The sequence below is a fragment of the Oncorhynchus mykiss genome, chromosome 8 (genome assembly GCF_013265735.2).
Source record: "Oncorhynchus mykiss isolate Arlee chromosome 8, USDA_OmykA_1.1, whole genome shotgun sequence".
In the NCBI taxonomy this organism is placed as follows: domain Eukaryota; kingdom Metazoa; phylum Chordata; class Actinopteri; order Salmoniformes; family Salmonidae; genus Oncorhynchus; species Oncorhynchus mykiss.
The window spans coordinates 2121567-2147868 of record NC_048572.1 but is presented as its reverse complement, the minus strand read 5'-3'; the positions used below and the strand labels follow the sequence as shown (position 1 = coordinate 2147868).

Genomic DNA, 26302 nt, shown 5'->3' with positions numbered 1-26302 from the left:
GGACCAAGAGGCATGTCCAGAGAACCTGAGGGGACCAAGAGGCATGTCCAGAGAACCTGAGGGGACCAAGAGGCATGTCCAGAGAACCTGAGGGGACCAAGAGGCATGTCCAGAGAACCTGAGGGGACCAAGAGGCATGTCCAGAGAACCTGAGGGGACCAAGAGGCATGTCCAGAGAACCTGAGGGGACCAAGAGGCATGTCCAGAGAACCTGAGGGGACCAAGAGGCATGTCCAGAGAACCTGAGGGGACCGAAACTTTGCTTTTGCGCAGGAGGCTTTTTTTTGTAGTAAATATTTCAGCTTTTAGTTTGCTGTGTTTTGTTAGTTTTTTCCTGTTAAGGACATTGCGTTACATTCCATGTCTGAAATGAGCTGTATAAATAAAGCTAGATTTGATGTCATTGGCTACTCACAACAGTTAATGAGACGCAATCTGAGGGCTACTGATCACTTCTTTGAGCAGTCCCAGGCGTCCCAATATTTTGAAACATGTTAGATTTGAACAAGTTTTGAAAATGGTGATCAACAATAGCCAATGAGAGCTCGCGAGGAGAAGATGCCAGTGATATGATGACGTTGTTTCGCATCACCCAGAATGTGTAGACTCTGGAGCAGGAGCCATGACTACTACTAGTATGCGTTTTTACTTGCCTTTAACCAAAGCCAAAGTGTCAAATCCTTACAGCTCTGAAGTTCACAGGTAACATTCAATTCAAAAATGTCACCTCTGTATGGCAATTGTGAATGTCTGACTGAAAACGTTTATAAGGCTGCTTTCAGCCACAGCTCATTGTAGCTACAGTGCCTTGCGAAAGTATTCGGCCCCCTTGAACTTTGCGACCTTTTGCCACATTTCAGGCTTCAAACATAAAGATATAAAACTGTATTTTTTTGTGAAGAATCAACAACAAGTGGGACACAATCATGAAGTGGAACGACATTTATTGGATATTTCAAACTTTTTTAACAAATCAAAAACTGAAAAATTGGGCGTGCAAAATTATTCAGCCCCCTTAAGTTAATACTTTGTAGCGCCACCTTTTGCTGCGATTACATACCTTACAGCTGTAAGTCACTTGGGGTATGTCTCTATCAGTTTTGCACATCGAGAGACTGACATTTTTTCCCATTCCTCCTTGCAAAACATCTCGAGCTCAGTGAGGTTGGATGGAGAGCATTTGTGAACAGCAGTTTTCAGTTCTTTCCACAGATTCTCGATTGGATTCAGGTCTGGACTTTGACTTGGCCATTCTAACACCTGGATATGTTTATTTTTGAACCATTCCATTGTAGATTTTGCTTTATGTTTTGGATCATTGTCTTGTTGGAAGACAAATCTCCGTCCCAGTCTCAGGTCTTTTGCAGACTCCATCAGGTTTTCTTCCAGAATGGTCCTGTATTTGGCTCCATCCATCTTCCCATCAATTTTAACCATCTTCCCTGTCCCTGCTGAAGAAAAGCAGGCCCAAACCATGATGCTGCCACCACCATGTGTGTCTCCCAGGTGGCTTGTGGCAAACTTTAAACGACACTTTTTATGGATATCTTTAAGAAATGGCTTTCTTCTTGCCACTCTTCCATAAAGGCCAGATTTGTGCAATATACGACTGATTGTTGTCCTATGGACAGAGTCTCCCACCTCAGCTGTAGATCTCTGCAGTTCATCCAGAGTGATCATGGATCTCTGATCAGTCTTCTCCTTGTATGAGCTGAAAGTTTAGAGGGACGGCCAGGTCTTGGTAGATTTGCAGTGGTCTGATACTCCTTCCATTTCAATATTATCGCTTGCACAGTGCTCCTTGGGATGTTTAAAGCTTGGGAAATCTTTTTGTATTCAAATCTGGCTTTAAACTTCTTCACAACAGTATCTCGGACCTGCCTGGTGTGTTCCTTGTTCTTCATGATGCTCTCTACGCTTTTAACGGACCTCTGAGACTATCACTGTGCAGGTGCATTTATACGGAGACTTGATTACACACAGGTGGATTGTATTTATCATCATTAGTCATTTAGGTCAACATTGGATCATTCAGAGATCCTCACTGAACTTCTGGAGAGAGTTTGCTGCACTAAAAGTAAAGGGGCTGAATAATTTTGCACGCCCAATTTTTCAGTTTTTGATTTGTTAAAAAAGTTTGATATATCCAATAAATGTCGTTCCACTTCATGATTGTGTCCCACTTGTTGTTGATTCTTCACAAAAAAATACAGTTTTATTTCTTTATGTTTGAAGCCTGAAATGTGGCAAAAGGTCGCAAAGTTCAAGGGGGCCGAATACTTTCGCAAGGCACTGTACGTTAATAATCTTATAACATCATCACATCATTGTTTTCGCAAGACATCGTTGTGGTATGCAGAATCAAGTGAAGAATCTTGTAATGTGTGACCCCGTCTGTGCCAGATCGTTTAGTGTGAGCAACACTACATTGACAAGACAAAAAAACGACAGGCAAGACAGTGAGAGGCACAGCGATGTTAGGATTTTGAAAGTTGTGTAGTGTACACTCGGCATAAGATGTTGTTGTGTTTCAGAGAGACTCATCCAAGAGATCAGACAGAAGACCAGGAACATGGAAGGTAAACATCTCTATCTCTACTGAAGTTCAACAATCTCCATCCTAGTTCTACTATAGTTCTACTGTCTCTACTCTAGTTCTACTATCTCTACTGTAGTTCTACTCTATCTGCTCTAGTTCTACTGTCTCTACTGTAGTTCTACTCTATCTGCTCTAGTTCTACTGTCTCTACTGTAGTTCTACTATCTCCATTGTTGTTCTATCTCTACTATAGTTCTACTGTATCTACTGTAGACATACTGTGTGCTATAGTTATACTATCTCTACTCTAGTTCTACTGTCTCTACTCTAAGTCTACTATCTCTACTGTAATTCTACTGTCTCTACTCTAGTTCTACTGCCTCTACTCTAGGTCTACTATCTCTACTGTAGTTATACTGTTTATACTCTAGGTCTACTATCTCTACTGTAGTTCTACTGTCTCTACTGTAGTTCTACTGCCTCTACTCTAGGTCTACTATCTTTACTCTAGTTCTACTGTCTCTACTCTAGGTCTACCAACTCTACTCTAGGTCTACTATCTCTACTCTAGTTCTACTGTCTCTACTCTAGGTCTACTATCTCTACTGTAGTTATACTGTCTCTACTGTAGTTCTACTGCCTCTACTCTAGGTCTACTATCTCTACTCTAGTTCTACTGTCTCTACTCTAGGTCTACCAACTCTACTCTAGGTCTACTATCTCTACTCTAGTTCTACTGTCTCTACTCTAGGTCTACCAACTCTACTCTAGTTCTACTGTCTCAACTCTAGGTCTACCAACTCTACTCTAGTTCTACTATCTCTACTGTAGTTCTATTATTGCCACTTCTTGCTAACATTTTATGACTTCTGTATGTGTGTGTGTGTGTGTGTGTGTGTGTGTGTGTGTGTAGATATCTGTATCTCCTGTGGTAGCCTCAACGTCTCTCTGGAACACCCTCTCTTCATCGGAGCCATGTGTCAGAGCTGCAAGGTAAACAGACCCGCCCTCTGTAAGAGTTTGTATTGTCCTAATAACTTTTCCTGGAGTTTAAGGTATGTGGGTGTGTGTAGAACTGTTCCTGGAGTTTAAAGGTGTGTGGGTGTGTGTAGAACTATTCCTGGAGTTTAAGGTATGTGGGTGTGTGTAGAACTATTCCTGGAGTTTAAGGTATGTGGGTGTGTGTAGAACTGTTCCTGGTGTTTAAAGGTGTGTGGGTGTGTGTAGAACTGTTTCTTGGAGTTTAAAGGTGTGTGGGTGTGTGTAGAACTGTTTCTTGGAGTGTGCGTACCAATACGATGATGATGGATACCAGTCGTACTGCACTATCTGCTGTGGAGGACGGGAGGTCTTGATGTGTGGAAACAACAACTGCTGCAGGTCAGCGCATACACACACACATACTTGACTATTTCTACTATATCTACTCTAGTTCAACTATATTCTAGTTCTACTATCGCTACTGTAGTTCTACTGTCTCTATTGTAATTATCTGTTCTCTAGTTCTAGTGTCTACTGTAGTTATACTATATTTAGTGTAGTTCTACTATATTTAGTGTAGTTCTACTATATTTAGTGTAGTTATACTATCTCTACTGTAGTTCTACTATATTTACTGCAGTTATACTATATTTAGTGTAGTTCTACTATCTCTACTGTAGTTCTACTATCTCTACTGTAGTTCTACTATCTCTACTGTAGTTATACTATCTCTACTCTAGTTCTACTGTCTCTACCGTAATTATCTGTTCTCTAGTTCTAGTGTCTACTGTAGTTATACTATATTTACTGTACTATTATCTCCACTGTAGTTCTACTATATTTACTGTAGTTCTACTATCTCTACTGTAGTTATACTATATTTTCTGTATTTCTACTATCTCTACTGTAGTTCTACTGTCTCTACCGTAATTATCTGTTCTCTAGTTCTAGTGTCTACTGTAGTTATACTATATTTACTGTAGTTCTATCTCCACTGTAGTTCTACTATCTCTACTGTAGTTATACTATCTCTACTCTAGTTCTACTATATTTACTGTAGTTATACTATATGTAGTGTAGTTCTACTATATTTAGTGTAGTTCTACTATCTCCACTGTAGTTCTACTATATTTACTGTAGTTCTACTATCTCTACTGTAGTTCTACTATCTCTACTGTAGTTCTACTATATTTACTGTAGTTATACTATATGTAGTGTAGTTCTACTATATTTAGTGTAGTTCTACTATCTCCACTGTAGTTATACTGTCTCTACCGTAATTATCTGTTTTCTAGTTCTAGTGTCTACTGTAGTTATACTATATTTACTGTTGTTATACTATATTTACTGTAGTTCTACTATCTCCACTGTAGTTATACTATCTCTATTGTAGTTATACTATATTTACTGTAGTTCTACTATCTCTACTGTAGTTATACTATATTTACTGTAGTTATATCTCTACTGTTGTTATACTATCTCTACTCTAGTTCTACTATATTTACTGTAGTTATACTATATGTAGTGTAGTTCTACTATCTCCACTGTAGTTCTGTCTCTACTCTAGTTCTACTATCTCCACTGTAGTTATACTATATTTACTGTAGTTCTACTATCTCTACTGTAGTTATACTATATTTACTGTAGTACTACTATCTCTACTGTAGTTCTGTCTCTACCGTAATTATCTGTTCTCTAGTTCTAGTGTACTGTAGTTATAATATATTTACTGTAGTTCTATCTCTACTGTAGTTATACTATATGTAGTGTATTTCTACTATATTTAGTGTAGTTATACTCTCTCTAGGGGGTTTACTATTCTTAGGTAGTGGAATGAATTTTGCTTCCCTCCAAGTCTAAGGGCACACTTTCTAGTATGCTTAGATTGAAGATGTGGCAAATCAGAGTGGCAATATCGTCCTCTATTTTCCTCAGTAATTTCGCATCCAAGTTGTCAGATCCAGGTGGCTTGTCATTGTTGATAGACAACAATAATTATTTCCCCTCTTCCACATTCACTTTTCATAAATCAAAAGCTCCAATGCTTTTGACACTATCATTCATCTTTGTTTCATAGAATAGTTTCTTCTTTTTATTCAGTTCAGTCACATGACTTCTCAGTTTGCAGTACATTTGCCAATCGGTTGTGCAGCCATACAATTTGTGACCGACCGGCTCGATTCGGTCTTATGTAGCAACATTTGAAATTGTGTTTTTTACATTGGATAAAAGTAGAGACTCATAGCTAGAAAATTGTATATTATACACTACAATTGAGGAACAATGGGAAAATAATTATGCTTTGAAAGATGTTGAACTTGTAACCTCACTTTTGAGAAATTGGCCCTTGAAATGTTTTCGTACACCTACTGGAGAACTCTTCTTTGTCTACACCTGTTACCTCTTGGAGGGAGCGCAACACCCTGCTACACTCAACTCCCCATGGAGTGAAAGATGTATGTGATTGTAGGTGCAGGTAAGGATGACAGAGGCAGAGAATATGACCGTTTACAGGGAATTTATTTCTTTAATACGGTAATGTGGGGAAAAGGGTTGGATGGAACCAAAGCAAAGAAAGTACATTTTAAAGAGCCCCCTCTCCTACCTTAACCTGCCTACCCACTACTTACCTATTCTTAACGCCACCTGTTGCGCTAATCAAAATACAGGGGGTGATCCGCCCAGGTCTTACCTAGTGTGCATAGACAGCGTACATACTAATGGTATATGCATGCCCCAGGCCTCTTGCCTAAACACAGGTGCCTTCGCCTTCCCCCCTGGGAACAATACCAGAATAATTACTAACGTAAAGTGAACAATATCAATAATCACAAACACAGTCCTTTTTGCATACACATAACTCAGCAGGACAGGGCTACAAAATAATTGACAAAAACTGTCTCTGAGCAACGACCAACACAGGACATCAAAGAAGCTCTCTCTGAGCAACAAAGGAACACTAGCTTTTATCCAGCTGCAGAAGGAGTTTGTAATTGCCGACAGCTGTATCCCCTGACGAGAGGGCGAGATCAGACCACTAATCCGCAATTGGGCTGACCAATCAGCTACTTGGGGGAATCCAGGAAGCCATTTCCTGAAATATATACACATACAGTACATACAAACCCACAACAACACAGAAACTGGGGAACGTAACACGCCCACCCCAAAACATGGAAACTTCCAGTTTGCAATTACAAAACCCAACACGTTCGCCGAACCCTTCACATAGTGAATCTGTATATTGTATCCTTGTACAATCAGAGCCCACCACATAAGGTGGCGGTTCTGATTGTACATCTGCTTTAGAAACACTAAACTATTATGATCCGTGAAGACCAGTACAGGCAAGGCACTGGAGCCCACATATACCTCTATAAACTGTAAAGCTGGCAATACAGTGTCTCTTGTTCAATTGTGGAGTATCTTGACTGACACGAGTTGAACTTACGGGAGAAGAAACTGACAAGAGAACTGCACCCACCCCCACTACTAGCGTCTACCTACAACTTAAAAGATTTGTCAAAGTTGGGGGCGGAAAGCACTGGGGCACTACAAAGTAGCACTGTGGCGGACTCAAAAGCATAGTTACATTCCTGGGACCACTTAAATGGTACTTTGGGACTAAGCAGAAATGTAAGGGGAGCTACTACCGTAGAGAAATTCTTACAGAATGTACGATAGTACCCTACCATCCCCAGGAAACTGCGCAATTGGAGGCGAGTCGTGGGAGCAGGAAAAGCAACAATTGCTTCCACTTTGCAGAAACTGGGTGCACTTGATCTCGTCCCACCTGCTTCTCTAAGTAATTCACAGTAGCCTTCCCAAACTCACACTTGGCCAAATGGAGGGTTAAGGAATCATTCTCCAACTGCTGAAACACACTTTAAGGTGGCGAGATGATCAGACCAAGTAGACAAATAAATCACCACATCGTCAAGGTAAGCAGTACAATTTGGCACATCCGCAAACACAATGTTAACTAGCCGCTGAAAAGTAGCAGGTGCATTGCACATTCCAAAGGGCATCACAGTGTGTTGTACGAAATTAGCAGTTGTACCGAAAGCAGAGAGGTCAGAGGCACCTGCCAATAACCTTTTAGCAAATCTAACTTACTAACATAAGCAGCAGAGCCAATCCTATCAATGCTGTCATCTAAGTAGGGGAAAATAATCAGGCGAAAGCATAAGAAGCTATTATCTGATGATCGCACAACAGTAAACAAAGATAGAATAGCATATTTCAACCCTGCAGGCACCACACAAAACACAGAAATAAAATATAAAACATGCCTTAACTTTGACGAGCTTCTTTTGTTGGCATTCCAATATGTCCCATAAACATCACAAATTGTCCTTTTGTTCGATTAATTCCGTCGATATATATCCAAAATATCAATTTACTTGGCGCGTTTGATCCAGAAAAAAACAGCTTCCAATTTGCACAACGTCACTACAAAATATCTCAAAAGTTACCTGTAAACTTTGCCAAAACATTTCAAACTACTTTTGTAATACAACTTTAGGTATTTTTAAACGTTAATAATCCATCAAATTGAAGACGGGTCTATCTGTTTTCAATACAGGAGGATAACAAACTAACACTACTTTTTTAGTCTTGCGCAACTCTCAAACAGTACACATGACGTTACCTTGTTCCAAGATGGCCATACTTCTTCATTTCACAAAGGAATAACCTCAACCTATTTCCAAAGACTGGTGACATCCAGTGGAAGTGGTAGGAACTGCAAACAAGTGCCTTAGAAATCTAGTTCCCCAATAAAAACATTTTTTTATTCTGAATGGTTAGTCCTCGAGGTTTTGCCTGCTACATAAGTTCTGTTATACTCACAGACATGATTCAAACAGTTTTAGAAACTTCAGAGTGTTTTCTATCCAAATATACTAATAATATGCATATCTTATATTCTTGGCATGAGTAGCAGGAAGTTGAAATTGGGCACGCTATTTATCCAAAAGTGAAAATGCTGTCCCCTATCCCAAAGAGGTTGTGGAATGATGGATGGCGCTAAATACAGGGAAATTCTTGAGGGACACCAGTTTCAGTATTCCAGAGATTTGAGACTGGGACGGAGGTTCACCTTCCAGCAGGACAATGATCCTAAGCATACTGCTAAAGTAACACTCAAGTGGTTTAAGGGGAAACATTTAAATGTATTGAAATGGCCTAGTCAAAGCCCAGATCTCAATCTAATTGAGAATCTGTGGTATGACTTAAAGATTGCTGTACACCAGCGGAACCCATCCAACTTGAAGGAGCTGGAGCAGTTTTGCCTTGAAGAATGGGCAAAAATCCCAGTGGCCAGATGTGCCAAGCTTATAGAGACATGCCCCAAGAGACTTGCACCTAATATTTGCTGCAAAAGGTGGCTCTACAAAGTATTGACTTTTAGGGGGCGAGTAGTTATGCACGCTCATGGTTTCTGTTTTTTTGTCTTATTTCTTGCTTGATTCACAATAAAATATATTTTGTATCTTCAAAGTGGTATGCATGTTGTGTAAATCAAATGATACAAACCCCCCAAACATCCATTTTAATTCCAGGTTCTAAGGCAACAAAATAGGAAAAATGCCAAGGGGGTGAATACTTTCGCAAGCCGCAGTAGGTTCTTTCCCCAGTCAGTATCGTCGTCCCCAGTTGTGCAGAAGAGGCTCTTTGCAGTGTGCAACGTGTCGAACATGTCCGGAGGACTAGTGGAGGATACTCTACAACCAGTCAACCCAGGAAGCCAGCACAATGGTCCATTCAGGAACTTGCTCAGGTCAGCGATGCACATTTGTCCCTCCCGAATAAATATGACGGTTCCCCATCTAAATTCTGTGGCTTCCTACTTCAGTGCTCCATCTACTTTACACACCAGATGGGAGCCCCACCTCCGAGAGGTCCAAGGTTATAATGGGTGTGTTTGTAAACTCAATCTGGAGTGCGCTCTGATCGTTCGTAAACTCAGAGCATTGTTTGATTGTCCGTTCATAAATTCTGAGAAGTTCACTCTTGGAGCGTTCAGAGCGAATACGCTGATTCGGTGTGCGAGTTCATTAGAACGTGCGTTGAAGATGTCGTTCCCATAGCAACGATTAAAACATTCCCTAACCAGAAACCGTGGATTGATGGCAGCATTCGCGTGAAACTGAAAGCGCGAACCACTGCTTTTAATCAGGGCAAGGTGTCTGGTAACATGACTGAATACAAACAGTGCAGCTATTCCCTCCGCAAGGCTATCAAACAAGCTAAGCGTCAGTACAGAGACAAAGTAGAATCTCAATTCAACGGCTCAGACACAAGAGGCATGTGGCAGGGTCTACAGTCAATCACGGACTACAGGAAGAAATCCAGCCCAGTCACGGACCAGGATGTCCTGCTCCCAGGCAGACTAAATAACTTTTTTGCCCGCTTTGAGGACAATACAGTGCCACTGACACGGCCTGCAACGAAAACATGCGGTCTCTCCTTCACTGCCCAGACGGCATCCCCAGCCGCGCCCTCAGAGCATGCGCAGACCAGCTGGCCGGTGTGTTTACGGACATATTCAATCAATCCCTATACCAGTCTGCTGTTCCCACATGCTTCAAGAGGGCCACCATTGTTCCTGTTCCCAAGAAAGCTAAGGTAACTGAGCTAAACGACTACCGCCCCGTAGCACTCACTTCCGTCATCATGAAGTGCTTTGAGAGACTAGTCAAGGACCATATCACCTCCACCCTACCTGACACCCTAGACCCACTCAAATTTGCTTACCGCCCAAATAGGTCCACAGACGATGCAATCTCAACCACACTGCACACTGCCCTAACCCATCTGGACAAGAGGAATACCTATGTGAGAATGCTGTTCATTGACTACAGCTCAGCATTCAACACCATAGTACCCTCCAAGCTCGTCATCAAGCTCGAGACCCTGGGTCTCGACCCCGCCCTGTGCAACTGGGTACTGGACTTCCTGATGGGCCGCCCCCAGGTGGTGAGGGTAGGCAACAACATCTCCTCCCCGCTGATCCTCAACACTGGGGCCCCACAAGGGTGCGTTCTGAGCTCTCTCCTGTACTCCCTGTTCACCCACGACTGCGTGGCCACGCACGCCTCCAACTCAATCATCAAGTTTGCGGACGACACAACAGTGGTAGGCTTGATTACCAACAACGACGAGACGGCCTACAGGGAGGAGGTGAGGGCCCTCGGAGTGTGGTGTCAGGAAAAATAACCTCACACTCAACGTCAACAAAACTAAGGAGATGATTGTGGACTTCAGGAAACAGCAGAGGGAACACCCCCCTATCCACATCGATGGAACAGTAGTGGAGAGGGTAGCAAGTTTTAAGTTCCTCGGCATACACATCACAGACAAACTGAATTGGTCCACTCACACAGACAGCATTGTGAAGAAGGCGCAGCAGCGCCTCTTCAACCTCAGGAGGCTGAAGAAATTCGGCTTGTCACCAAAAGCACTCACAAACTTCTACAGATGCACAATCGAGAGCATCCTGGCGGGCTGTATCACCGCCTGGTACGGCAACTGCTCCGCCCTCAACCGTAAGGCTCTCCAGAGGGTAGTGAGGTCTGCACAACGCATCACCGGGGGCAAACTACCTGCCCTCCAGGACACCTACACCACCCGATGTCACAGGAAGGCCATAAAGATCATCAAGGACATCAACCACCCGAGCCACTGCCTGTTCACCCCGCTATCATCCAGAAGGCGAGCTCAGTACAGGTGCATCAAAGCTGGGACCGAGAGACTGAAAAACAGCTTCTATCTCAAGGCCATCAGACTGTTAAACAGCCACCACTAACATTGAGTGGCTGCTGCCAACACACTGACACTGACTCAACTCCAGCCACTTTAATAATGGGAATTGATGGGAAATGATGTAAATATATCACTAGCCACTTTAAACAATGCTACCTTATATAATGTTACTTACCCTACATTATTCATCTCATATGCATACGTATATACTGTACTCTATATCATCGACTGTATCCTTATGTAATACATGTATCACTAGCCACTTTAACTATGCCACTTTGTTTACATACTCATCTCATATGTATATACTGTACTCGATACCATCTACTGTATCTTGACTATGCTGCTCTGTACCATCACTCATTCATATATCCTTATGTACATATTCTTTATCCCCTCACACTGTGTACAAGACAGTAGTTTTGGAATTGTTAGTTAGATTACTTGTTGGTTATTACTGCATTGTCGGAACTAGAAGCACAAGCATTTCGCAACACTTGCATTAACATCTGCTAACCATGTGTATGTGACAAATAAAATTTGATTTGATTTGATTTGATTTGATTTGAGCGCACACTGGACGCCCTGACCTCACAACAGCAGTCAAGCACCAAGCTAACTGGCTAACATTGGCTAGCTTGCTAGCTACTTCCACACAAAAATGAGGGAACAGCTCACTGACCATTTTACTCACCCTAGCAGAGCTGGTTAGGCTGTTTTTGGTGACTGCAACAGTGCTGCTAGCAACAATTTAAGTGCGCTTTTTTTTACCAACTTTTTAAATTATGCTTTTTTTTGTTGCCAACCGGCCATATTCAAGGGGTGTTGAGCGTTTGTAAATTTGTCAGTTATTCTGTGCTCTGGCACCCTCAGACGAGTGTTCTGAAATTGGAGTAGTGACATCATGAACAGTCTATGGAAATGGTTACTTGCATAGTGGAGTATTTTTTTAGACACGTAGCTAGCTAAACAATGAACCATAATCCCAACTCATAATTTTACTACCCTGCATGAATCTGCAGGTAGCTAACCAAACAGGTTCAATTCAATGTTAGCTAGCTAGTTAACATTAGGCTATAACTAGCAATGCAAATGGCTCTGAGATATGAATAATATACACTGATCATACACACAGCTAGCGAGCCTGCCAGTTTACGTTAACTAACTAGCTAACGGTACGCTTTCTGACAAAATTAGAAACGTGTAACTTTGGAAATGTAGCTAGCTAGACTATCTTATCTTGGGGCGGCAGGGTAGACTAGTGGTTAGAGCGTTGGACTAGTAACCGGAAGGTTGCAAGTTCAAACCTGTCGTTCTGCCCCTGAACAGGCAGTTAACCCACTGTTCCTAGGCCGTCATTGAAAATAAGATTTGTTCTTAACTGACTTGCTTAGTTAAATAAAGATAAAATAAAGTTACCCTTATACATGAATGGATGCTTCTCCCTCTCTGTCATGGTTGCCTGGGATTTAAGATGTAAGATGGAGACAGGTGTTTCATACAAATAAAATTTGATTTAACAGCCTCTTTTCGACTCCGTCTGCATATTTGCAATCAAACGCCAGAATTTTCTCCATTTCCTTAGCTATCATTCTCTAATTCCACTGATTTCAAAACTCGGTCTTCCAGAAAGTGGAGAGCAACACCTTTTCAGTTCTACTACGTCTTTCAAACAGCTGCGTTAGAAAGGATTACCTACACATACTGAGCAGCTCATATTAGAGACAGAAGGCTACATGGCAGACCAATCAGAACTCATCTATCTCATTATCTCAGCCAATCATGGCTAGCGGGAAGGTTCCTGACTTTTTCTGTGGCTAAACCAACTAGGCTTGTAGTTTAACAATTTTATTCGTATTTACAGATGGCGTACAAGTTTGTTATTAAGGCACATGAAAGTTCACATTTTCCAGAATGCATTTCCGCCAAAAAAAGCATTTAGATTATTTAAAAAAAAGTTTACATATTGATTGATAAATAAATAAATAAAAGTTTACGTTCAAATGTCTTTCCTGTGAAGTAGTGCACTACATGCACCTAGGTTACTGAAATTAGTCACATTTTTTTTATTTAACAGTTTTTACATTTTCATAGTGATTATTAGTAACTGGAATAACAAATATTCTTTACATCATCAACATATGAATTACTATAAAATGTAATGTATGACCTCTTATACCCAATATTATAGGCCCAGCCTTTGGAACTTTGGTTTTCATAGATATGGCTACTATACTGTGAACACTACATCCTATGGATTTGGATACTGCCTTGAGGCGAAATATGTGCCGCTTTAGTAAAGATGTGATCAATACATGTTGATGATTTCATTCTTGTGCTGTTTGTAACTACACTGGTAGGTTAACTGATATCCTTAACCAGGGTTTAGGCACTGGTTACTGTTTGAAACTTTTTCTTGAGGGCTTGATGAATGCCAGTTAATATTTAGGTCATCCAGAAAATATACCTCTCTGTTGTAGATTCTAGTTCTGTTGTCTCTAGGACTATTTCCTATTCTTGCATTTTATGATGTCTGTGTGCATGTGTGTGTGTTTAGGTGTTTCTGTGTGGAGTGTGTGGATCTTTTGGTGGGTTTGGGTTCGGCGTCAGCTGCGATCAGAGAGGACCCCTGGAACTGCTACATGTGTGAAACACACAACACACACGGGTTACTACGACGACGCGACGACTGGCCGTCACGACTACAGGTGTTCTTCGCTAACAACCATGAACAGGAATTTGTAAGTCAAAGGTCACGTAGAGATGTTTACATGTTTTAATGTGTTGGTCTAAAGCAGGGGTATCAAACTGGTCCCCCGTTCCACATAACTGGTTCCCCGTTCCACATAACTGAACACATAACTGGTTCCCTGTTCCACATAACTGGTCCCCCGTTCCACATAACTGGTCCCCCGTTCCACATAACTGGTCCCCCTCGTTCCACATATGTGACCGATCAGCTCGATTCGGTCTTATTTAGCAACAGTTTTTGTTTTACATTGGATGAAAGTAGAGTCTCAGAGCTAGAAAAGGGTATATCATACACTACAGTTGAGGAACAATGGGAAATTAATTCTGCTTTGAACGTTGATAAACTTGTAACCTCATTTTTGAGAAAATTGCCTTTGAATGTTTTGGTGCCTACTGGAGAACTCTTCTTTGTCTACACCCATTCAGCATTGTTCACACCCTCTTAAGCTTTAGCCCCACCCAGCCCTTTAAGGGTTGATCCGAGCGTTCTGTCCTAACAACTGCAGTCAAGTACCCAAGCTAACTGGCTAACGTTTGATAGCTTGCTAGCTACTTCCAGACAGAAATGAGAGAACAGCTCACTCTGACCATTTTATTCGCCCTAGCAGAGCTGGTTAAGTTGTTTTTATGTTATCCAGAGTGTTGGTGAATACAACTGTGCTGCTGGCAACAAACGCTTTTTTGCCAACTTTTACTGACACCGGCCATATTCAACAGGTGTTGAGCGTTTGTAAATTCAACATTTATTCTGCGCTCTGACACACAGACGAGAGTGCTCTGAAATCAGAGTAGATAGCCAGTAGCTGTCGCAGTGACATCATTCATATTCTATTGAAATGGATACTTGCATAGTGGAGTCTTTTGTTATGACATGTAGCTAGCTAGCTACGGTTAAATCTAGACTTGGTTCCCTCTATCGTAATCACTCATCTTTCACCCCAGCTGCCAAACTAACCTTGATTCAGATGACCCTCCTACCCATGCTAGATTACGGAGACGTAATTTATAAATTGGCAGGTAGGGGTGCTCTCGAGCTGCTAGATGTGCTTTACCATTCGGCCATCAGATTTGCCACCAATGCTCCTTATTGGACACATCACTGCACTCTATGCGCTGTAAACTGGTCATCTCTGTATACCTGTTGCAAGCATCACTAGTTGATGCTTATTTATAAAACCCTCTTAGTCCTCACTCCCTCCTATCTGAGATACCTACTGCAGCCCTCATCCTCCACATACAGATGAAGTTGGAAGTTTACATACACTTAGGTTGGAGTCATTAAAAGTCATTTTTCAACCACTCCACAAATTTCTTGTTAACAAACTATAGTTTTGGCAAGTCGGTTAGGACATCTTCTTTGTATATGACACGAGACATTTTTCCAACAATTGTTTACAGACAGATTATTTCACTTATAATTCACTGTATCACAATTCCAGTGGGTCAGAAGTTTACATACACTAAGCTGACTGTGCCTTTAAACAGCTTTGAAAATTCCAGAAAATTATGTCATGGCTTTAGAAGCTTCTGATAGGCTAATTGACATCAATTGAGTCAAACAATAGCACGCAAGTATAAACACCATGGGACCACGCAGCCGTCATACTGCTTAGGAAGGAGACGTGTTCTGTCTCCTAGAGATGAGCGTACTTTGGTGCGAAAAGTGCAAATCAATCCCAGAACAATCGCAAAGGACCTTGTGAATATGCTGGAGGAAACAGGTACAAAAGTATCTATATCCACAGTAAAATGAGTCCTATATCGACATAACCTGAAAGGCCGCTCACCAAGGAAGAAGCCACTGCTCCAAAACCGCCATAAAAAAGCCAGACTATGGTTTGCAACTGCACATGTGGACAAAGATCATACTTTTTGGAGAAATATCCTCTTGTCTGATGAATTAAAAATAAACCTATTTGGTCATAATGACCATTTTTATGTTTGGAGGAAAAAGGGGGAGGCTTGCAAGCCAAAGAACACCATCCCAACCGTGAAGCACGTGGGTGGCAGCATCATGTTGTGGGGGTGTTTTGCTGCAGGAGGGACTGGTGCACTTCACAAAATAGATCACGAGGCAGTAAAATTATGTGGATATATTGAAGCAACATCTCAATACATCAGTCAGGAAGTAAAATCTTAGTCGCAAATGGGTCTTTCAAATGGACAATGACCCCAAGCATACTTCCAATGTTTTGGCAAAATGGCTTAAGGACAACAAAGGCAAGGTATTGGAGTGGCCTATAGCAAATTTGTGGGCAAAACTGAAAAAGTGTGTGCGAGCAAAGAGGCCTACAAACCTGACTCAGTTACACCAGCTCTGTCAGGAGGAATGGGCCACAATTCACCCAAATTATTATGGGAAGCTTGTGGAAGGCTACCCAAAATGTTTGATCCAAGTTAAATAATTTAAAGGCAATGTTATCAAATACTAATTGAGTTTATATAAACTTCTGACCAACTGGGAATGTGATGAAAGAAATAAAAGCTGAAATATTTCATTCTCTCTACTATTATTCTGACATTTCACATTCTTAAAATAAAGTGGTGATCCTAACTGACCTAAGACAGGGAATTTTTACTAGGATTAAATGTCAGGAATTGTCAAAAACTGAGTTTAAATGTATTTCGCGAAGGTGTATGTAAACTTCCGACTTCAACTGTATAACGCCTGTTCTTCCAGTCACATTTTGTCAAAGGTCCCCAAAGCATCACATCTCTGGGTCGCTCCTCTTTTCAGTTCGCTGCAGCTAGCGACTGGAACAAGCTGGAACAAACACTCGAACTGGACAGTTTTATATCAATCTCTTCATTCAAAGACTCAATCATGGATTGACAGTTGTGGCTGCTTTTTGTGATGTATTGTTGTCTCTACCTTCTTGCCCTTTTTGCTGTTGTCTGTGCCAAATAATGTTTGTACCATGTTTTGTGCTGCTACTATGTTGTGCTGCTGCCATATTGTGTTGCTAGCATGCTGTGTTATTGTCTTAGATCTCTCTTTATGTAGTGTTGTGTTGTGTTGTCTCAATGTGTGTGTTTTATTGTTTTATTTTCAATCCCAGCCATCGTCCACGCAGGAGGATTTTTGCCTGTTGGTAGGCCGTCATTGTAATAAGAATGTATTCTTAACTGGCTTGCCTAAATTGAATAAAGGTTAAATAAATAAAAAATATTTAAAAAGCGTGAATCTGCAGGTAGCCAACCAACCAGGTTCAATGTTAGACAGCTAACATTAGGCTATAACTAGCCAAGGAAATGGCTCTGAGGTACGAATAATATTACTACACAGATCATCCACGTAATGTTAGCTAGCTAGCCAATCAGCTAACGTTATCTAGCTAGCTAACAGTACACTTTATCTTTAAATGAAAATGACTTTCTGACAAAATTAGAAACGTGTCATATCTGAAAATGTAGCTATCTAAACTATTTTACCCGTATTCATGGGTGTACACTTCTCCCTCTCTGTCACGGTTGCCATGGTTGCCCTTAGTTTGAAGCAGGTGTTTTCTCCATTTCCTCACACTCTAAAAGTGGAGAGCAACACTTCTGCAGTTCTACTAAGCAATCAATTTTTTTTAAGCAGCGTTAGACAGGATGACCTATTTTCTGTTTGTACAGTTTGCTTGGCCCGTTGTGTCAAGTCACTCTGGTTCACACTGATCGTGTGCAATGCCATAAGAATAATCTTAAACTTTAGCCCCCCACCCAAACTCTGATCATGTTACTCACCCTAGGAGACCGGGTTGGCTGTTTTCATGTTATCCAGGGCGTTGGTGACTGTAACTGTGATCCCGGCAACAATTTATTAATTATTTATTTATTAATTTATTAACTTTTATTAATTAGCTTTTATGCCGACGTTTACTGACACCGGCCATATTCAACGGGTGTTGAGTGTTCGTAAATTCATCAGTTATTCTTCATTCTGGCACAGTCAGACAAGAGTGTTCTCAAACACTTGTTGCAGTGACATTCTATTGAAATGGATACTTGCATACTGGAGTCTTCTGTTAAGTTTTACTACACAATACATTTTTAAAAAGCTGCGTTAGACAGGATTACCTACACATGCTGACCAACTCAAATAGACAGAAGCATGCTATATGGCAGACCAATCCGAACTCATCTCTCGGCATGTCCAGCCCACTCATTATCTCAGCCAATCATTGCTAGTGGGAAGGTTGCTGACTTTTTCGGTGGCTAAATCAACTAGGTTCATAATTTAACAATTGTATTTACAGATGGCATTCAAGTCTGTTATTAAAACACACAAAAGTTCACATGTTCCAGAAGGCATTTCTGATAAAAAAACTTTACTTTCAAATGGCTCTCCTGTGAATTAGCGAGTAGTTTCATAAATATGGTTTCCAACAACTACCTGGCACACTTGCTGATTAGTTGCATAGTTGAGTAAGGTGTGCGTGGAACGGGGAACCAGTTATGTGGAACAGGGAACCAGTTATGTGTTCAGTTATGTGGAACGGGGAACCAGTTATGTGGAACGGGGAACCAGTTTGATACCCCTGCTTTAGACCAACACATTAAAACATGTAAACATCTCTAAATGTTTTATGGCTGAGGATCACAAGGATGACATTGAATCCTTCCCCCCTCTCAAACCTCTTCTAGGAGGCAGCCAGGTTGTACCCTCCTGTAGCAGCTGAGAGGAGACAGCCAATCAGAGTCCTCTCTCTGTTCGACGGTATCGCCACAGGTCAGAACACCAGTGTGTGTGTGTGTGTGTGTGTGTGTGTGTGTGGTATGTTTTTGTGTATTTAAAAAAAAATATATATTTTTTTTTATATATGAATATGTGTCTTTAATGTATCTGTGTGTGTGTGTGTGTGTAGGTCTGTTGGTGCTCAGGGACCTAGGTATTCAGGTGGACAGGTACGTGGCTTCAGAGGTGTGTGAGGATTCTATCACCGTGGGGATCGTACGTCACCATGGTTCCATCATGTATGTTGGAGACGTACGCAACGTCACGCGCAAACACGTGAGTCTTCTCTCTTCTCTCCTCTTCTGCTCTCCTCCTTTCCTTCCCTCCTCCTCTTCTCCTCTCCTATGCCACTTCTCTCCTCTTCTTCCAACTTCCTCTTCTCCTCCTCTTTCCTCCTCTTTTCCTCTCCTCCCCTCCTCCACCTCTTCCCTCCTCTTTCCTCCTCTGCTTCATCTGACCACTTTTTTATTGACAGAGTAACTGGTGCTTCCTGCTTTAATTTTTGCTTGTAAGCAGGAATCAGGGGGATATAATTATGGTCAGATTTTCCAAATGGAGGGTGAGAGAGCTTTGTATGCGTCTCTGTGTGTGGAGTAAAGGTTGTCTAGAGTTTTTTTTCCCCTCTGGTTGCACATTTAACATGCTGGTAGAAATCAGGTAAAACGGATTTAAGTTTCCCTGTATTAAAGACCCCGGCCACTAGGAGTGCCGCCTCTGGATGAGCGTTTTCCTCTTTGCTTATGGCGGAATACAGCTCATTTGGTGCGGTTTTAGTGCCAGCCTCTGACTGAGGTGGTATGTGAACAGCTGCGAAAAATACAGATGAAAACTCTCTAGGTAAATAGTGTGGTCTACAGCTTATCATGAGATACTCTACCTCAGGTGAGCAAAACCTTGAGACTTCCTTAGATATCGTGCACCAGCTGTTGTTTACAAATATACATAGACCGTCACCCCTTGTCTTACCAGAGGCTGCTGTTCTATCCTGCCGATACAGTGTAAAACCCGCCAGCTGTATGTTATTCTTGTCCGACTCATTAAAGATAAATTCTTCTTTCAGTCCAAGGTGAGTAATCTTGTGATTTCCAGAAACTATTTTTGGTCATAAGAGATGGTAGCAGCAACATTATGTACAAAATAAATTACAAATAATGCGGAAAAACAAACAAAAGAGCACGGTTGGTTAAGAGTCAATAAAACGGCAGCCATCCCCTCTGGCACCATCTTTACATTCTCACTATGGAAACAGGAGGTAGCTAGTGTCATGTCCAGGGGGTGTCCTGTACATCAAGCTGTCTCACTACAGAAACAGGACACAGACTAGTGTCCTGTGGTCTGGTTCAGACTAAGCTACTGACTTAACACCATACTTTCTGTCTGTAGATCCAGGACTGGGGTCCGTTTGACCTGGTGATTGGAGGAAGTCCCTGTAATGATCTGTCCATCGTCAACCCCGCCAGGAAGGGACTCTTCGGTGGGTGTGTCTCACATTACTTCAGTATCTTCCTGTGAAATGTCCCTCATAATAAAGTCTGTGTCCACCCCACAGAGGGTACTGGACGGCTGTTCTTTGAGTTTTACCGGCTGCTCCACGAGGCCCGTCCCAAACCAGACGACCACCGACCATTCTTCTGGCTCTTTGAGAACGTCGTTGCCATGGGGATCAGCGACAAGAGAGACATCTCACGATTCCTCGAGGTACACACACATGCACGCACACACATTAATGTTGATTGTGCATTTGCTCTAGAGCAGGGATGGGCAACTGGTGATATGGTGATATGCGGCCTTCAGATCAATCCCCCCCTCTCCCACCAAAGAATAACTCAGTCGGGGTCTGAACTTACTGTTGCATCAATCAATAGAATAAATGTGGTTGTGCATTAGCAGTTTTTCTCTTTTTATGTCAGTCACTGATAGTCACTCAATTAGCAAATCAATTAACAGAAGATGAATGAGCAAGTAGAGATACCTGGGTGCAAAGAAGCAAAATAAATAAATACAGTATGGGAAGAGGTAGTTGGATGGGCTATTTACAGATGGGCTATGTACAGGTGCAATGATCTGTGAGCTGCTCTGACAGCTGGTGCTTGAAGCTAGTGAGGGAAATATGAGTCTCCAGCTTCAGTGATTTTTGCAGTTCGTTCCAGTCATTGGCAGCAGAGAACTGGAAGAAAAGGAGGAATTGGCTTTGGGGGTGACCAGAGAGATATACCTGCTGGAGCGCGTGGGTGCTGCTATGGTGACCAGTGAACTGATATAAGGCAGGGCTTTACCTAGCAAAGACTTGTAGATGACCTGGAGCCAGTGGGTTTGGCGACGAGTATGAAGTAAGGGCCAGCCAACGAGAGTGTACAGGTCGCAGTGGTGGGTAGTATATGGGGCTTTGGTGACAAAACGGATGGCACTGTGATAGACTTTCATCCAATTTGTTGAGTAGAGTGTTGGAGGCTATTTTGTAAATGACATCCCCGAAGTCAAGGATCGGTAGGATGGTCAGTTTACGAGGGTATGTTTGGCAGTATGAGTGAAGGATTCTTTGTTGCAAAATAGGAAGCCGATTCTAGATTTAATTTTGGATTGGAGATGTAGTAGTGACTCTAGTGACTCCCCATCCCGCATGCGGGAGCGTAATCATCGCCTGGCACTAATTTAGTATAACGCAACGGACATAAATATCCCTAGAAAATATTCCTATTCATGAAAATCACAAATGAAATATATTGAGACACAGCTTAGCCTTTTGTTAATCACCCTGTCATCTCAGATGTTCAAAATATGCTTTACAGCCAAAGCTAGACATAGCATTTTGTCCAGCTAGCAGCAGGTAACTTGGTCACGGAAATCAGAAAAGCAATGAAATTATATAGTTTACCTTTGATGAGCTTTGGATGTTTTCACTCACGAGACTCCCAGTTAGATAGCAAATGTTCCTTTTTTCCAAAAATATTATTTTTGTAGGCGAAATAGCTCCGTTTGTTCTTCACGTTTGTCTGAGAAATCGCCCGGAAATTGCAGTCACGAAAACGGCTAAAAATATTCCAAATTAGCTCCATAATATCGACAGAAACATGGCAAACGTTGTTTATAATCAATCCTCAGGGTGTTTTTCAAATATCTATTCGATAATATATCCATCGGGACAATTCGTTTTTCAGTAGGACCGATTGGAGTAATGGCTACCTCTGTATTTTACGCGAGAATCTCTCTGGCAGCATCAGGTGACCACTTGCGCAATGTAGCCGCTTACGGGTATTCTTCAACATAAATGCGTAAAACTACGTCACAATGCTGTAGACACCTTCGGGAATACGGAAAAAGAGTAATCTGGTTGATAGCCCATTCACTGCTCAATAGGGACACATTGGAATGCAGCGCTTTCAAAACATGGGGCACTTCCGGATTGGATTGCAACATCAGTTCTGTTATACTCACAGACAATATTTTTACAGTTTTGGAAACATTAGAGTGTTTTCTATCCTAAGCTGTCAATTATATGCATATTCTAGCATCTTGTCCTGACAAAATATCCCGTTTACCACGGGAACGTTTTTTTCCCAAAAATGAAAATACTGCCCCCTAGTCACAACAGGTTAATGTGAGTCTGGAAGGAGAGTTTACAGTCTAACCAGACACCTAGGTATTTGTAGTTGTCCACATATTCTAAGTCAGAACCATCCAGAGTAGTGATGCTGGACGGGCGGGCAGGTGCGGGCAGCCATCGGTTGAAGAGCATGCATTTAGTTTTACTTGCATTTAAGAGCAGTTGGAGGCCACGGAAGGAGAGTTGTATGGCATTGAAGCACATCTGGAGGTTAGTTAACAAGGTGTCCAAAGAAGGGCCAGAAGTATACAGAATGGTGTCGTCTACGTAGAGGTGGATCTGAGAATCACCAGCAACAAGAGCGACATCATTGACGTCTGTGGGGCGTTGCTGCCCCCATTTGGCCATGAGAGGTATATAATGTATTCATTGTTGTCTGTGGAGTGTTGCTGAGGACATTACTGTCTAACTGTGTGTGTTTTCCAGTGTAACCCAGTGATGATCGATGCCAAAGAAGTGTCTGCTGCTCACCGCGCCAGATACTTTTGGGGAAACCTGCCGGGCATGGGGCGGTAAGACACACTGAATCAGAATAACCAGAATAATGATGAAAGAGCAGTGTAACAGTAATCATGTCTATGTCCAGTCCTCTCACAGCCATGGTGAATGATAGATTGGAACTACAAGACTGTCTGGAGCACGGACGCACAGCCAAGGTAACGCGTCTGTGTGTATGAACAGAAATAGGACTCCAGTGAATAATCTCGTATTGCTGCACGAACGTTTCCGGTACGAGCCCTTCTTTAGCATGCAAGGCAATTGCAATCAACGTCACAACAACTATACTACACAGGTGGCATGATTCTAAATTCCCTGTAAGTATCATCAAGAGATCCCAACAGAGAGAGCTGTGGAGGTGACAGTCTAATACAGACACACAATTGCATTACATTATGATGTAATTACCTAAATGTTTGGCCTATTTAGAACCTACTACAAAAAACCTACGGTCCTATTTCAAGGTCGATCATACACTACATGACCAAAAGTATGTGTACACTTGCTCGTCGAACATCTCATTCTAAAAACAAAGTCATTAATATGGAGTTAATATGGAGTTGGTCCCCCCTTTGCTGCTATAACAGCATCCACTCTTCTGGGAAGGCTTTCCACTAGATGTTGGGACATTGCTGCGGGGACTTGCTTCCATTCAGCCACAAGAGCATTAGTTAGGTAGGGCACTGATGTTGGCCGATTAGGCCTGGCTCACAGTCGGCGTTCCAATTCATCCCAAAGGTGTTCAATAGGGTTGAGGTCAGGTCTCTGTTCAGGCCAGTCAAGTTCTTCCACACCAATCACACCAATCTCAACAAATAGTTTCTGTATGGACCTCGCTTTGTGCACGGGGGCATTGTCATGCTGAAACAGGATAGGACGTTCCCCAAAATGTTGTATATCTCCTGTAGTGTTCCTGGAACTTTTATTATGCACGTAAGACCAAACGTCAAGACAAGGATATGTGAGCATAAGAGCTCCATTCACAACCATGATGAAAAATCACCTGTTACCAGGTATTTCAACAACCATGATGAAGAATCACCTGTTACCAGGTATTTCAACAACCATCATGAAAAATCACCCGTTACCAGGTATTTCAACAACCATGATGAAAAATCACCTGTTACCAGGTATTTCAACAACCATGATGAAAAATCACCTGTTACCAGGTATTTCAACAACCATGATGAAAAATCACCTGTTACCAGGTATTTCAACAACCATGATGAAAAATCACCTGTTACCAGGTATTTCAACAACCATGATGAAAAATCACCTGTTACCAGGTATTTCAACCGCCAAAATCATGATGGTAAATCACCTGTTGCCAGGCATCAAGAGCATCCTAACGGGTTTCATCAGTGCCTGGTGTGGCAACTGCTCGGCCTCTGACCACAAGGCTCTACAGAGGGTAGTGCATACGGCCCTGTACATCACCTGGGCTAAGCTTCCTGCCATCCAGGACCTATACCAGGCGGTGTCAGAGGAAGGCCCTAAAAATTGTCATGGACTCCAGCCACCCTAGTCATAGACTGTTCTCTCTGCTACCGCATGGCAAGCGGTACCGGAGCACCAAGTCTAGGTCCAAGAGGCTTCTAAACAGCTTCTAACCCCGGGCCGTAAGACCCCTGAACATCTAATCAAATGGCCACCCAGACTATTTGTATTACCCCCCCGCACCCTCTTCTGCACTGCTGCTACTCTGTTATTATCTATGGATAGTCACTTTAATAACTCTACCTACATGTACATATTACCTCAATTACCTCGACACTGGTGCCCCCGCATATTGACTCTGTACCGGTACCCCCTGTATATAGCCTCCACATTGACTCTGTACCAGTACCCCCTGTATATAGTCTCCACATTGACTCTGTACCAGTGCCCCCTGTATATAGTCTCCACATTAACTCTGTACCAGTACCCCCTGTATATAGTCTCCACATTGACTCTGTACCAGTACCCCCTGTATTTTGCCACTCTAAAATGTGTAGTTTTGTCACACAACACAATGCCACAGATGTCTCAAGTTTTGAGGGAAGGTGCAACTGGCTTGCTGACTGCAGGAATGTCCACCGGAGCGGTTGCCAGATAATTTAATGTTCATTTCTCTATCATAAACCGCCTCCAACATCGTTTGAGAGAATTTGGTAGTACGTCCAACCAGCCTCACAACCGCAGAACATGTGTTTTGCGTTGTGTGGGTGAGCGGTTTGCTGATTGATGTCAACGTTGTGAACAGGGTGCCCTATGGTGGCGGTGGTGTTATGGCATGAACAGTCATGGACGGACAACGAACACAATTGCATTTTATCGATGGCAATTGAATGCACAGAAATACAGTGACGAGATCCTGAGACCCATTGTGAGGCCCATTTAGTTTTTAAATGTATGTGACCAACAGATGCATATCTGTATTCCCAGTCATGTGAAATCCATAGATTAGGGCCTAATGATTTTATTTCAATTGACTGATTTCCTCATATCAACTGTAATTCAGAAAAAATGTATTGACATGTTGTGTTAATATTTTTGTTCAGTAGATCTTTATTTGATTGCCATGTTTCCCCCACAGCTCTCTCTGCTGGGATCCCATGATTGGGCCAGTACTGACTGGGAATATTTCATGATGCCCACCTGTGAGGTCTGGTTGTTGTGACAGTGATAGCCATTGAAGAAGGGCTCATACCCCTAACGTTCATGAGGCAATACATTTATTCACTGTAGTGCTGTCCTATTTCTGTTCTTTGGGTTATATTTGGGACAGGTAAAATTGAGTGTGGGTCCCCTCCTGAACAGAACCCTATATTTATCTGTTGTAGTTTGGGAAGGTGCGTACAATAACAACGCGTTCTAACTCAGTGAAGCAGGGGAAGGATCAACACTTCCCTGTTTACATGGACAACAAGGAGGACATACTCTGGTGTACTGAGATGGAGAGGTAACCCCTGACCCCTGACCTAACTATATTGAGATGGAAAGGTAACCCCTGACCCCTAACCAAACTATACTGAGATGGAGAGGTAACCCCTGACCCTTGACCTAACTATATTGAGATGGAAAGGTAACCCCAGACCCCTAACGAAACTATACTGAGATGGAGCGGTAACCCCTGACCGCTGACCTAACTATGCTGAGATGGAGAGGTAACCCCTGACCCCTAACCAAACTCTACTGAGATGGAGAGGTAACCCTTGACCCCTAATCTAACAAAATACTGAGATGGAAAGGTAACCCTGACCCCTGACCTAACTATACTGAGAAGGAAAGGTAACCCCTGACCAAACTATACTGAGACGGAGAGATAACTCCTGACCTAACTATACTGAGATGGAGAGGTAACTCATGACCCCTGACCTAACTATACTGAGATGGAAAGGTAACCCTTGACCCCTGATCTAACTATACTGAGATGAAGAGCTAACCCCTGACCCCTAACCTA

General features: G+C 42.2%; 1 protein-coding gene across 6 annotated transcripts in view; it reads left to right on the top strand.

Moving 5' to 3' along the window:
- Window positions 1–26302, top strand: part of LOC110531067 (DNA (cytosine-5)-methyltransferase 3A) — a 90848-nt gene that overhangs the window by 53039 nt on the left and 11507 nt on the right. For all 6 annotated transcript variants that reach the window (XM_036984550.1, XM_036984549.1, XM_036984548.1 and 3 more), the window contains 11 exons: window positions 2535–2579; window positions 3453–3532; window positions 3807–3919; window positions 13845–14028; window positions 18668–18752; window positions 18889–19034; window positions 20142–20232; window positions 20308–20456; window positions 22789–22874; window positions 22949–23018; window positions 25683–25801. In XM_036984550.1, coding sequence (XP_036840445.1) covers window positions 2535–2579; window positions 3453–3532; window positions 3807–3919; window positions 13845–14028; window positions 18668–18752; window positions 18889–19034; window positions 20142–20232; window positions 20308–20456; window positions 22789–22874; window positions 22949–23018; window positions 25683–25801 — 1168 coding nt within the window. The remainder of the gene's footprint in view (window positions 1–2534; window positions 2580–3452; window positions 3533–3806; window positions 3920–13844; window positions 14029–18667; window positions 18753–18888; window positions 19035–20141; window positions 20233–20307; window positions 20457–22788; window positions 22875–22948; window positions 23019–25682; window positions 25802–26302) is intronic.